Here is a 14,743-nt window from a genome sequence, read left to right as displayed (position 1 = left end):
CGGTTTCATTTCTTGGTCCAGGTATTTAGACAGTGTGACCAATAAAGACAGCACGCTGCCTCCCATCCCTCACCTCCACTCCCTGCTCAGTGATGACGTGGAGCCCTACCCTGAGGTAGACATCTTCAGACTCATCAGAACGTCTTATGAGGTGGGTCTCATTTCCTGCCTGAGTGTTACAGTGCTCTGAGTGTGCTGGGAGGGACTCTGCCGGATCTGTGGCACCCACTTCCATTGCTCACTATGGGTATACCCGCTTCCTTGCACCTTTGGAGAACTGATTGCCAAAGCAAACAGCTGCCTTCCAGCTGACAGCCTTGAGCTCTAGAGATGGGGACTGCCGGGGGCCTAGGACTCCCGCTGGGTCTCAGGCCATGGAGCAAATGGCATGCATGACCAGCTCTGGCCCTCTCATCCTTTGCCATGCCCACCCTGAAGCCGGATCAAGGAGCAGCTCAGATTCGACTCTGGGCGTCTTAAGGAGGGGCTGTCGAGAGCAGGCGTGGGGAGGTTGACCTGTATGCATCAGTTCACTTCCAGTTCTCATGCCAAGTGCTTAGGTCTTCTCTGAAGAAAACAAGCCAAGTCTCTTCAGTCCATGACACGTGGAATAGTCTGTACCATCCTAGAGAAGAACCAGAGTCCTCGTATTCCTCTAAAATTGCCTGGCCTAGGTGGGGGAGGATGCCTTCTGGTTCACCATGACCTTGGATCTAGTGCTGAATCTCAGAGTAGAGCTAAGGGAGTTTCTAGGGGCGAAGGGGCCTGTGTTATGTGCTCAGTGGCATTTGATGGTCTGTGGAGCCCCGGGGACTCAAGTGTCCATAATACCTAGTGGTTTCTTCATTTCCTGATCCTTGGCTCTGAAACCTTTTATAGAAATGATCAGTAAGAAAGAGCATGAATATTCTGCTGAGCACACTACACCCTCACGGATGTTTTGGAGTTGTAGGACTATGGTTGTCAGCATTCCAACTAGGAGCAGCCTGGATTAAGGGAGAAATAGTGAGGGACAAGCTGAAGTCAGAAAAAGCCCCTCTTTAAGAGAATTAAAAAATTGTTGTTTTAAAAAATATTGGTATAGATCCAGAAACCTTTTCAGAAATGTGTGTCCTTTCACTCATAAAAGGGGCAAGACTGATCATTTATTATTTTTAAAACTTTTCATTGACGATATGTATTGAAAACAAAACATTTTTTGTATCTTTTAGAATCATAAAAGTAATGTTTATTTTTAAAAATGTAGAAACTGGAAAAATATGAGGGAAAAATAAACTATATTCTATAAACTATATTTACCATATTTTCCCTCAAGTATGTTTTTGTATTTGCAAAATACACTTAAAAAATAAGTCTCTAGTAAAAAGTGCTTTGTAACATCCTATTTTTCACTTAAAATATACCATGAGCACTCTCTAATATATTAAATATTGTTTAAAGCCATAATTTTTCTTTTTTTAAAATATAAATTCAATTAAATATAGTGTATTTTTAGTTTCAGAGGTAGAGTTCAGTTATTCATTAGTTGTATATAACACCCAGTGTTCATTATATCACGTGCCATCCTTAATGTCCATGAGCCTGTTACCCCCCCATCCCCACCCCTCCAGCAACCCTCAGTTTGTGTCCTGTGATAAAGAGTCTCTTATGGCTTGTCTCCCTCTCTGATTTTGTCTTGTTTATTTTTTCCTCTCTTCCCCTATGATCCTCTGTTTTGTTTTTTAAATTCCACATATGAGTGAGATCATATGATAATTGTTTTTCTCTGATTGACTTACTTCGCTTAGAATAATACCTTCTAGTTCTGTCCACGTCATTGTAAATGGCAAGATTTCTTTCTTTATGGCTGAGTAGTATTCCACTGTATGTATATGTGTGTGTGTGTGTGTGTGTGTGTGTGTGTGTGTGTGTGGTGTCTATACACACACACCACATCTTCTTTATCCATTCATCTATTGATGGACATCTGGGCTTTTTCCATAGTTTGAAAGCCATAATTTTAATAGATTCTTAATATTCTGCTTTAATGAAGTACCAAAATTTATTTAACTGGTCACTTTTGTTGTAAATTTATTTTGATTACTTCTAAATTTTCAGTATTTTATGTCAAACTTATATGGTATGATTATATATATGTTATATATATGATATATATTCTATATTCTGTGATAAACTTGTATACAATTATCACAATCACTGATTATTTTCTTAGAGTCCATTCTAAGGAATAGATCTATAGCAATAGATCAGAAAGTATGCATTATTTCCAAGCTCCTAGCACACAGTGTCCAATTTCCATGAAGATTGTCCCAATTTATATTTCCACCAGTGGAGATGAAGGATGGCTATTTCACTTCAGTCTCTCCAAAACTGGTTATTATCATAATGCAATAAAGAAACACCATTGCCTCAGGACTTTTGGATAACACTCTGTTGGAAATTTTGGATGATTATTTTTCCAGAAAAAGAGCCCATGTGATTAAATGCAATAGTTATTATTATAGTGGTGGGTTGTTTTTCTGAAGGCATCCCCTGAAACGTTTATTGTTAAGAGAATTCTGGAACAAAGTCATAAAGCTTAGTATGTGGAAACTCAGCTTTATTCTTGACAGCAGATAAGCTAACAACATGCTGAGGTCAGCACGTGAGCCATCTGTAATGGGAAAGAGAAGAGAATGGAGGCAAGACCAAGGGCTGGTTTCCACTTACATCCTGTCCGGCTGATCCCTGATGGTGGCCCTTTGGCTGTCAGACATCTTGTCGCAGGATACAGCCGCAGTTTCCTTCCTCTGCCTGGATAGACAACCCCTTTTATTTATACCAATGCCTGTATCACCTGGTCTTTCGATGCATAATGACTGGTTTTTTTGTTTTCTCTACTTCGTGTCACCGTGTTGCTCCTAGCTTTCCCGTGGCTCCCCAGTGCCTTACAGTTCAACCTAAAGAGACCACCACAAACCCTTTTTTCCCTCCTGACCATTAGATTGGTGGTTCTCAGTCTCAGTCTCACCTGTGCATTAAAATCACTTACAATTTTTTTCAAAGTCAACCTTTTAAAAAATGTGAATTCCCAGGTTCCATTCCAGACTAATTAAATCTGTGTCTTTGGCATGAGGCCTAAGAAATAAGTGTTTTTTAAAGGTTCCCCAGTTGGTCCTAGAGCCTGGTGAGGGTTGAGAATCCCTGCCCTAGATGCAGAATGGGGCCAGTAGTCGCAGAAGTTGGTTATAACCTGGTTTGAACTAAGGCATGGCACCAGTCTTCTGAGGTGTGCAACACATTTATTTCTGTGCTTCAGGATACTTAGCTAGGAAGACAGGAAAGTAGGAGAAACACTGAAAGTACATTCAGCTCTGAGGTCTCATCCAGGACTCCCCCGGTGGCTGGAGGTTGGTTAGATATTGATCAAATTTCTCCTGATGAGATGATAACTTTATTCATAAATGCCTCATGGAGAAATTCTTGCTCATTTCAAGTTCTCCCAAGACCCTACTGGAAGGAATTATACAGACAGTTTGAAAGACAGTGTTGTTCTTTGTGCGCCCTGTGTGTGAGGCTCTGCAGTTTTGCAGAGTTATTCAGAGGTGCAAGACAAAGCCCCAGCCTTCAGGTTTGGTCCACAGACCAAGATGACCCTCAAAGGCACAGGGGCACATGAATAACCTTACAGCAGGCACATGACCACCACGGAGTCTCTTCGAGTTCAAGACAACCCAACCCAGTGGGTTGAATCTGAGAAAAGCAGGGGAAGGATGTGGCTAATAAAACTCAGGGAGGAGTTTGTGCAGGACAGGCCATTATGAAAGTTCCAAATAACGTGTCGAGCTTATTAATGATGACCACAAAAGTTACGGCTCACTGAGAACCTACCTTGTGTGGGCAGAGTGTGGGGTGCTTCACAGATAAGCCCCAGCAGGTAAATATTAACCCATTTTTAAGGTGACAATGGAAGCTGAGAGAGGTTGAGCTAGTTTTTCCAGGCCACACAGCTAGAAAGTAGCTCTCTAGCATTAAAACTAGAGCCAGTGGGATTTGTCTGGATAGAACGGAGATGGAATTGTAAGTGTACATATGGACGTGAGGTCAGTTGGTCCAGGAGAAGCTGGCTAGTGGGGAGTCTTGAAACCACTGATTGATTTGCAAGGCACTCAACAGCCCTTTGGAAGTGGAGGGGAGTTTTTCTTCAAGTACATTACTTCTGCTCCCCGTGCAATAAATTGGAGTGGGCGAGCTGAAGGAATAGACTAGCAAAGAAGACACTACAGTTGTATCAGTGGGGAAGGACCCGGGAGATACAAGAAACACTGTTTGTCTATCCATTTATTGAAGAAAATCTTTATTTAAGATGTTATAAGTGCCTATCTTATGCCAGGCATCATGCTGGGCCTGGGGATACGTTATCAACACATGGGTGTGAATATTTTTCTTTCTTGTTCTTTAATGTATAGAGGTTTTCCAGCACAGTAGAAATCCAAAGGGTAACCTGATGCATTTCCATAACCTATCACACAGTCCAACAGTTACCAACACTTTTCTGACCTCTTTCATCTAAGTCACTTTTTTCTTTTCTGGAGTATTTTCAAGCAAACTCTAGACAGCATATTATTTTACTTGTAAACCCTTCATTTTGTACCTCTAACAGGAAGACATTTGGAGTTTGACATTTTTTGCTAATGTATAGCTTTATTTCCAAGTTTAATTCTTAAAAGGCTATTCATCCCTCAAAAAAGAAATGTAGACCTCTAAATTAGTTATCACCAGTTGTTTGTGGAACCTTAGTTATAACATTAGTACATTTTGCCTGATCTTTAGATACATGCTTTTTTCCTCCTCCTTTTGCCAACATTACTAGGAGTAATAACAGCTACCATATAATAGTTGCTTTCCCTGTGTAGCACATAAACTTCTTACCCAACCCAAAGAGGTAGGAATAATTTTCCCTATTTTGCTGGTAAGGAAGCTGAGGGTCATCAGTGTTCATGAAATTTCTGTGGAATGTGAGACTTGCATCCATATCTGACTATGAAACTGTACCCTCTCCATAATACCCAGCTGTCAAAAGCATGTCTCCTTTATAGAGGCCAAACTTTGCGTTGTGGGTTTTTGGGTTTTTGTTTTGTTTTGGTTTGGTTTTTTTTTTAGAGAGGGAGAAGGGGGTGTGGGGTAGAGGGAGAAGAAGAGAGAGAATCTTAAGCAGGCTCCATGCCCAGCGCAGAGCCCAATATGGGGCTCGATCTCACAACCCTGAGATCGTGACCTGAGCCGAAACCAAGAGTCACACACTTGACTAACTGAGCCACCCAGGCGCCCCAATGGTGTATTTTTTAAAGAAGATGCTCCAGAGCAGGTGGCAAGTTCACGTGACTGTGCATGCAAGGCAGACACCAGGTGGGCAGGGGGTGAAGGCGTGGGGAGAGGTGGCCTCGGGGTCCTGGGTGGTGACGGCCGTGCGGTGGTGGGGCAGTCTCTTTGCCCACTGGAGGTAAGGAGCCACTGTTGCCAGCACCTCTGATTTTTCAAGAGAACTTGGGGGTCTTGATTTTATTTGAATTGTCCCAATTTTCAAACTACACTCTATGCCAAACGATACATGCCATGGTCTTTGTAGCCTACTGGCTGCTTCTTTATAATTACCACAACTTTTAAAATAAAATCAAGGTAAATATATATTGATACAGGGCATTGTGCTTTGGCTTTTCCGTGTCCTATCAGAATCAATGTCAACAGACTGAGAGTCGGGTTGTGTTTTCATGCCCCTGTTACAGACGGTAGAACTCAGAGAGGTTAAGTAGCTTGTCCAAGGCTTCCCGGCATGTTGGAGCTGAGATTCAGGTCCCAGGTCTGTTCGTCTCTACTGCTACTCGTTATTTCTTACGTTTTAATTAGCACGTTCAAGCTCCCTCATAATTAATCAGTTCATACGGGCTATTTTACATTGAAGCTGACTGAAGTGTTTTTTTGTCAACCTTCTCGTGTGACAGAGGCTTTTCTAGCCCTTTCTGCTAGGCAAAAACCTCGAAAGAGTTAGGACCTTGAGGAGCACAAATCTGGTTACAAAATAAGGGCCTGCTTTCTGACAAGGAGCTACGAAGGTGTTGCATGGATATGAGTACTGTCGTGAGTTGAGAGTTCTTTAAAGATCAGAGGACTCTGGAGAGGCAACCCAGTCAGCAAACATGCGACTCCGACAAGCAGAGTCTTCACACTGACTTCACATCCTGATTCCTTCTTCTTCCTCCTCGTCGTTCTCTTTCCTCCACCTGAATACCACCACCCCACCCAACACATAAGTGTATGGGACAGACAGATGCTGCCACCGCAGACGAAGGCAGGGGGGAGTTTGCGGGAAGTACTCCTTCAGCTGTTTGAGAATCTATCACCCATCCCTTGGTCCCAGCCTCCCACAACTTCATGCTGTTTTTTCTAGGTCCAGAAGCTCACAACCCATCTCTTCCTCCTCTCACCCTCACCCACTCTTCCAAAGCAGAGAGCCTCACTCACCTAGACACTTGGAGATTTTGGACCAAAGAAAGGACCCTTGTGTGTGAATGGTGTTCAGTCCTCTGGCCAACAGTAAACCCCATTCTGTATCCCAGGAAAATAAGTACCCCACAAATTAAGAAACATTTAAGAGGCACTTTTGAGCATAGTTTCAATGAAATACTCTTACATAAAAACAGAAGCTGTAGAGTTTGGATTTTAGAAATGATGCCACCTTTTTATTTCAATAGATGTCCCTGTGGTAGGCAGGTTTGTTCAGATCATTCCAGGGACTTATGGCCTAAACTGAGTTTTGTGTTTGTTTGTTTGTTTTGTTTTTTTAAGCTACAGCATTTGAATATTTCTAGTCCTCTCTGGAGGATTAGAAAGGAGGAGCCTATTGAACTTGGTGGAGACTGGCCCTTGTGATCTCTTTCTCAAATCTGTATCTGTTCTCCATCATCCCTGTCTTCCCAGCAATGGAAGGGAAAGCTTGGAGGGATGCAGGAAATCACAGGGAGGCTGCCCAGCATGGCGAAGGGCAGCTCTTGTCCACTCAGGAACAATGGTGGGGGCGGGAGAGGCCAGGGAACGTGAACTGGGGACTTGAGACGAACTGGTCCCCACATCATTCCTTTATCTGAGCCTCCTGCTCCTTGTCGCAAGTCCGTATGGCGAGAATGGGAACATCTGGACCACAGGAGGGGTGAAATGGTACGAAATGAAGGGCTGAATGCCTAGTTGTTAGCTGGTGTAGGCAACCCCGGGGGAGTGGGGCAGAGCAGCAAGACGAGGAGGCTCTGCCTACATTGAAAATGCCTCGCAGCTCATAAGGACATTAGAAAGTAGATTGGAAAATTAGAAACAGGCTATAGAAACATTCAGATAAAAATTGAGTAGGAGAAGAGATGTAAATGAGGTGGATTATTTTGTTTATTATTTAAGGAAGGGTAGATTTTAGAAAAATAAAATACTTTTAGGCTCCTTCCCCCCCGTCACTAAATTCTATTTGTTAGAAAAAGAACTGTTACATTAGTGAATTATTTCTTTTCATGGAACTGAAATGTGTAGTGCCTGGGAGAGAGTATGACACCTGGGCCCTTGTTTCAGGTAATGGGAAATGTTGGCTCCAGGATGTACTGAGCCACCTTTTGTTTGCCCTGTTTTTAGCATTTCATTCTTTTCTTTCAGAGCCCCTGCAAAAGGTGGGAGAGAAAGGGGGAGAAGGGGAGAGAGAGAAGGACCCAGTCATTCTCATTGCTCATTTTCCTTTAGACATTCTCCGGAAATAGCCAGTCAGGAACTTGGAGTCCATGGTTTCCTTTTAGGTTGGGACTGTTTGCGTCAGGTGGAAGAGTCATTGTATTTCCATTGTGTTCTGTCTGTGGCCAGTCCCAGAGAGAGGGTCCGGCCTAGCAAACAGCAGGAACCGTTTCTAGTTGAGGAACAACTAGATCTAGTTAATTAAATATAAATATACAGGGCTCTTTGAAGGTCAGACTTGGGGGAGAAATAATTCTTTCTTTAGCAGTCTGCAAAGATTATCAAGCCAATGTTTAATATGAGTTACTATTATTGGTAGTTTATTTTTTTAATTTATTTTTTATTTTATTTTTAAAGATTTTATTTATTTGCGAGGGAGTGAGAGCATGAGCAAGGGGAGCAGCAGAGGGAGAGGGAGAAGCAGGCTTCCCGCTGAGCAGGGAGCCCAATGTGGGACTCGATCCCAGGACCCTGGGATCACGACCTGAGCCGACGCTTAACCGACTGAGCCACCCAGGCGCCCCTATTATTGGTGCTTTGTATTAATATATCTATCTCTAACAGCAGTTGTACAAGGACAGTTTTGGGGGGTCTCATTTTACAGAGAAATAAACTGAGGTTCAAAGGACACGACTAAATTGTGTAGAGTCACAACAGCTAATTAGTCAAAGAATGTGAATTTGAATCAAATTTTGTGTAGTTCCAAAAGTCTACGTTCTGATCTACATAGAGACAGGGAAGAACGTATTGTCGGATAGAATAGTAGGTGGTGGAGTTACGGAGCTGGTATCTGGGCCTCAGACTTGCAGCTCAGCCCCTGTGGAACTCTGGGTCACTTATTTAACCTCTGTGAACCTTGGTTTTCCCATTTGTAAAGTGGAAGTAACATTACCACCTCACAAGGTTACTGTAAGGAGCCCACGACATGGCCTATAATGGCTCTGCCAATTATCAGTGCGATAAAATTTAGTTTCCTTCTGTCTCATAACTACTGTTTTCTCGTTGTTAATCAAAGGCATACTATGGCCCAGTTTGAAGTAAACCAGTTGTCTGTTGTTAGTATGTACTTTGCAATGAATACTTTACCAGCTCTGAGGACTTGGGCAAGTCAACAGTTTTTGTTAAACTTCTGATTGCTTGTCTCTGAAATGGGGAGAAGGAAAGCGCTTTCTTCCTGGTATTATCATTGGGATTCAATGTATTCAGCAAATATTTGTTGAACACTTACTAAATCAGCACCGTCCTCCACTCCGGTGGACACAGCCTCTGTGCTCATTTAGTAAGCGGGGCTGAGCTGGAGGTAGGAGGGGGGGCGGGGCAGATAGCTGTAAGAAGTAAAAACCAAGTATAAGGTAAAATGATAAATTCAAGAAGAAGCACGGCAGGTAAAAGGTGGATGTGCCGTTTCTCTGCAGGTCTGTTTTTCTGGTGAAGTGACATTTAGCCAGGACACAAATGACATGGGGAAGCAAGCCCGTGTGTTTTTGTTGTTTTTGTTTTTTAAAGATTTTATTTATTTATTTGACAGAGACACCGCGAGAGAGGGAACACAAGCAGGGGGAGTGGGAGAGGGAGAAACAGGCTTCCCGAGGAGCAGGGAGCCCGATGTGGGGCTCGAACCCAGGACCCTGGGATCATGACCTGAGCGAAAGGCAGAGGCTTAACGCCTGAGCCACCCAGGCGCCCCCAGCCCATGTGTTTTAGCAAGAAGCACATGCCAGGCCGAGGGGGCAGGCAGCGCCCAGGCCCTGGCTGGCAAGGGGGCCTGCATGACACGTTTGAGGAGCAGCAAAAGGCCACCGTGACTGGAGGGGAGTGAGCAGAGGGGTGGTGGCAGGTGAGCAGAGAGGTAGCTGCTGGAGCAGGGAGAGCATGTAGGACTGCTAGGCCTTAGTGAAGACTCAGAATTCGGCCCGCTGTAAAGCGCCTGGAGTTTTCAGCAAAGTAGTGTCATCAGCCACAGGTTTTAGACAGAACATTCTTGCTTGTGGGAGAAAAATAAAGGTGCAATGCTTCGAGGAAGCAGAATCCGTTTAGAGGCTATTGTAAGAGACAGTAGTGGTTTCGACGAGGGTGGGGACAGGAGAGGGTGAGCAGTGACTGGTAATCCCTAGGGAGTAGGTTTTGATAGAGGGAAGAGGTCTAAAGACGAAACCCTGGAGCTCCCCAGGGTTTAGAGATGGGGAAGATGTGCAGAGGAGACAGAAAAGAAGTAGCCAGTGAGGAATGAGGAGAACCCGGAGGATGGGATTAAATGGAGTTAAAACAAAACACATAAACTTACGCCAAGCACCGTAATAAGCAGTTTATAAGTGTTAGATCTTGTACTGCTTGGAATGCAGACCAGGCGGTTTAACAACAGACTCCAAAACAGAGTTAAACAAGATAGAAATTTGTTTGTCCTTCACTTTCAGTCCGCGTAGGTGGCTCAGGGCTGGTGTGGAGCCCAGTGGCATTAGGGACCCAGGGTTTTTCTTATCTACTCTTAAGAAATGTCATATCCCCACAGGAAGGAGATAGGGTGGGTGTGCTCTGCTCCTTTAATAAGCCCTTGTTCATGAAATCTCCACTCACATCCTATTAGCCAGAATCTAGTCACCTGGCCACAACAAGCCACAGGGGAAGCTTGGAAATGTCTTGCTAAGCACCTGGGTACTCGCTGAAATTTTGAATTATATACATGAAGGGAGAACAGATTGGGAAGACAACTGCCAGTCTGTGTGACAACCATTAGGTACGTCTCACAGTTGACTTGGCTAGATAATGCTAGTCCTCATTTCAAAATTTCAAAAACTCAGTGTTCTCTCTCTATACCAATAAATTCTTTTTTTTTTTTTTTTTAAAGATTTTATTTATTTGACAGAGAGAGACACAGCAAAAGAGGGAACGCAAGCAGGGGGAGTGGGAGAGGGAGAAGCAGGCTTCCCGCAGAGCAGGGAGCCCAATGTGGGGCTCGATCCCAGGACCCCGGGACCATGACCTGAGCCAAAGGCAGACGCTTAACGACTGAGCCACCCAGGCGCCCCTATACCAATAAATTCTTAAACTCAACAGTAATTTCTCAACTCCCTGATTATCACTCACTTTTCAGATTGATCCATCACATTCTGTCCTAAAATGTTACACCATAACTTCAAAGCCACTCTTTTACTTAGAAATAATTATAGATTCAAAGGGAGGTAACAAAGAATTGTACAAAGAAGTCACGTGCACTTCTCCTTCAATTCCCCCCACCACCCAGTGCTGACATCCCAAACAAGCTTATTCAGATTTCACCAGTTCCGTATGCATTCTCTGTGTGTCTGTGCAGTTTTGTCACGTGCATAGCCTTGCATAACTACCACCCCAGTAGAGACCCTCAAGTGTACCATCACAAGACTCTCCCATACTACCCTTTATAGCCACACCCACCCTTCCCTCACCCTGGTGCTAACCCCGGCAAACATTAATCTATTCTCCCTCTCTATAATAATGTTATCATGATTATTACATAAACAAAATACATAGTATGCATTCTTTTGAGATTTGTCTTTTTTCCTTCATCACAATTTCTATGAAAAATAAATCCTAGTCATTTTGTATAAAACAGTTTTGGTGGTTTTTTTTACCCTATTTCTTGAGTAGGATTCTGTGGTACGGATGTACAAAGACAATGTTTAGACCCCCTGTTTAACATACTCCTGTAACTGTTACCCAGATCAATACGAGCACCCTAGAAATTCCCTTTGTGTCGCCTTCCTGTCACTGTCCATCCATCCAAAGTTAGTAATTCTCCTTTTTTTTTTTTTTAAGATTTTATTCATTTATTTGACAGAGAGAGCGAGAGAGACAAGCAGGGGGAACAGGAGAGGGAGAGGGAGAAGCAGGCTGCCCACCAAGCAGGGAGCCCGATGCGGGGCTCGATCCCAGGACCCTGGGATCACGACCTGAGCCGAAGGCAGATGCTTAACCATCTGAGCTACCCAGGCGCTCCTCTCCTGACTTTTAAAACCATAGGTTGTGTTTGCTTTTGAACTCCATTCATAAATGTATAATTCCATTCATACGGAATGAGCTCTTTTGGTTCTGGTTTATTTTGCTTAGCATTATGATTGTGAGATTTATCCAAATTGTTCATTTTCATTGCTGCGTAGTAATCTATTGTGTGATAATATCACAAATTATTTATCCACTCTACTGTTAACAGGCATCTGAGTGGTTACTTGCTTTTGGCTAATAGCGTCACTATGAATATTCTAGCATATGACTTTGGGTAAAAACATATATACATTTTGGGGAAGGTACTTAGGAATTTATGTGTCATAGGTATATGTATGTATTCAGATTTAGTAGATACTGCAGACAGATTCCCCAAATGGTTGTACCAATTGATATACTCTGAGCAGCAACATATGAGGGTTTGGTTGTACCATAACCTTGCCAACGCTTGATACTATCTGTCAGTTTTTTCTTTATCCTTTCAATGTGTTGATCCATGACAGCCATTGCTTCCATAGTTCAAGCTTCATGCTTTAAGCAGAACTTCTTTGTTTTTCTTTTGCACCACTAGGAGATCTAAAACTTTGTATATTCTTTCTTTGGCTTTTGAAGTTTCATTCAACAAACATTCAGGTAATAGGAGGCATTTTGGAGTTTGGAAAGGTAGCTAACCCACAGTGTCTGCCATCCAAAGACAGTGTAGGTTTCTGAACCAGGACAAATGCTATAGAGCTGGAGAACAGGAACAGGGAGCCTCACACAGACGTTTCTTCTGACCTCCCAGGCTAATAGTAAGCCTCAGATATTTCCTTTCTTCTTGGCAGGAAAATTCTTCCTTTGAAGCATTTTTTCTTACACAAATGGCCCTTATAGCCTTATTTAACCTTTTCTTCCCTATAAACTGTTGTTGATTTGAGCAACACTCATTTGACTTTGACATGTAGTTCAGTGGTTAAGAAGCATGAGAATTTCCTGTTACTTACTTATGGTTGCTAAATTGTTTTTAAAATAAATGAAGGCATAGTCTAGGATGTCTGTCATTTCACAAGAAATTTTTTCTATGTATCCGGGTTGTGTCTCCATAAATCTTGCAGACATGATACTATGTACTTTAACAGATTTCTCAGAAATACCACTAATGTTCCTTTCTAGAAATTTGGAACCATCCGGGCAGATTTGATTGAGCAGATGAGATTCAAACAGAGACTGAAGGTGATCCAGACACTGGAGGATACTACAAAACGGAACGTGGTAAGTCCTGTAAAAAATAGCAAGTGGCCTTCTCTCTCCATAAATTCCTGCTGGACAGACTGAGATGATTTAAAAGAAGAAAATCAGGAACTTTCCCAGTATAGTATCTTTGACATTGTGAAATTCATTCTGTCTACCTTCTTATAGGTCCGAACAATTGTGACAGAAACTTCCTTTACCATTGATGAGCTAGAAGAACTTTATGCTCTTTTCAAGGTGAGTTTCAAAGTAAATCCATGTACATTCAGGGGAATAAAAGAGTTCACTTTAATGATTCAATTAGTTCTAGGTTTTTCCGTTAAATTGTTAAGGGACAGCATGAGGATCAACATGCATAAATATGTAGAGCTGAGAGTATGAAAATGGAATGCTTAATATGAAAAATAAGCATATTCTTATAACTCATTTAAGCCGATGTTTTAGCTTTGTTCCACTCCATATAATATTTTAGCTGTTTCCTTGGACTTGACAAAGAAGGGTATTACTTTATAATACTCATTGGAATGATGGCAATTGAGTTTAAGTGCTGCCTGAAATTACTGTAAATTGTGATTTTTATATTAAGCTGTATTAAAGCACCCTTAGAGCTTTCCTATATTAAGCTATGTTAGAGCACACTGAAAAAGAAATATGTAGCTAGAGTAAGCATAAAGCTGTTCAACTGTCTAAGGAAAAGCCTGATTGGTTAAATTTCTGTGGTTTTCATTCCATAATTCAGCCCATACCTATCTTAGTCCTGAATGACAAAACATTTTATTAGTAAATAAAGCAAAGTAGAATTTTTTTCTTCTAGAAAAAAATACTTTTAACTGTCATTATCAACCTCATAGGCAAAGATGCGGCAATGAGCAGGAGAAAACTTTTAAAAGACGTCTTTTATGCTGATACCAATTTTATCCTGATTTCTAATTGGGTGGCTTCTTGTTTGTAGTTCCTTTTACTGCCAGAGCCAAACATGACTATTTGGAGGACTACAGAGATAGCAGGAAGCATGAAAGAAAAAGATCTGGGTTGAATACTAATAGATCTTAGAATCAGAGGATGTGATAGCTGGGAATGTTTTTGCTAATATTCCTACTTGCTTGTTAGCTGCTTACTGAAGAGCACCACTACTTTATTTTATTTTTTTTTTTAAGATTTTATGTATTTATTTGTCAGAGAAGGAGAGAGAGAGAGCACAAGCAGGGGGAGGGACAGAGGGAGAAGCAGGCTCCCTGCTGAGCAAGGAGCCTGATGTGGGACTCGATCCCAGGACCCTGGGATCATGACCCGAGCCGAAGGCAGACGCTTCACCAACTGAGCCACCCAGGCGCCCCACCACTATTTTATTTCTTCTTGTTTCACTGGTGCCTACTCTAGTGTCTCTGCCTGGCAGGTGCTCTGAATGTGTGTGTTGAATACATAGGTAAATTAGTGATCAGTTATTCATCTAGTATAATCTCTGCATGTTTCTGATGCGGGTGCAGAGAGGTTGAGGTTTCACAGCTGGTTAGTGATGCCCTCCGTGCAGCCCAGCAGCGTGACCAGCAGGGTGGACACCACCCCCTCCCCCACCAGCCTCCACTTGGCACTTGGTGGTGAAGTCTTTATAGTGTGCCAGACCATTCATATTTTATCCATACACCATAAATAACTGCTCAGTGTAAGCTGGTTATCCATAAGAAAGGGTCCCTCTTGGTTCCATAAAGGAAAAATACAATGATCCAACTTGGATCAAAACAAAAAGATACAATGATCCAATTAAGATCAGATTTTTAAAGGGATGCTGAGG

General features: G+C 42.5%; 1 protein-coding gene across 2 annotated transcripts in view; it reads left to right on the top strand.

Moving 5' to 3' along the window:
- Positions 1-14,743, top strand: part of TBC1D9 (TBC1 domain family member 9) — a 117,745-nt gene that overhangs the window by 86,997 nt on the left and 16,005 nt on the right. For both annotated transcript variants that reach the window (XM_036078930.2, XM_078069255.1), the window contains exons 13-15: positions 22-151; positions 12,874-12,972; positions 13,120-13,188. In XM_036078930.2, the coding sequence (XP_035934823.1) occupies positions 22-151; positions 12,874-12,972; positions 13,120-13,188 (298 nt within the window). The remainder of the gene's footprint in view (positions 1-21; positions 152-12,873; positions 12,973-13,119; positions 13,189-14,743) is intronic.

Source organism: Halichoerus grypus, chromosome 3 (assembly GCF_964656455.1).
Source record: "Halichoerus grypus chromosome 3, mHalGry1.hap1.1, whole genome shotgun sequence".
NCBI lineage: Eukaryota > Metazoa > Chordata > Mammalia > Carnivora > Phocidae > Halichoerus > Halichoerus grypus.
This window is presented reverse-complemented; position numbering and strand designations above follow the sequence as displayed.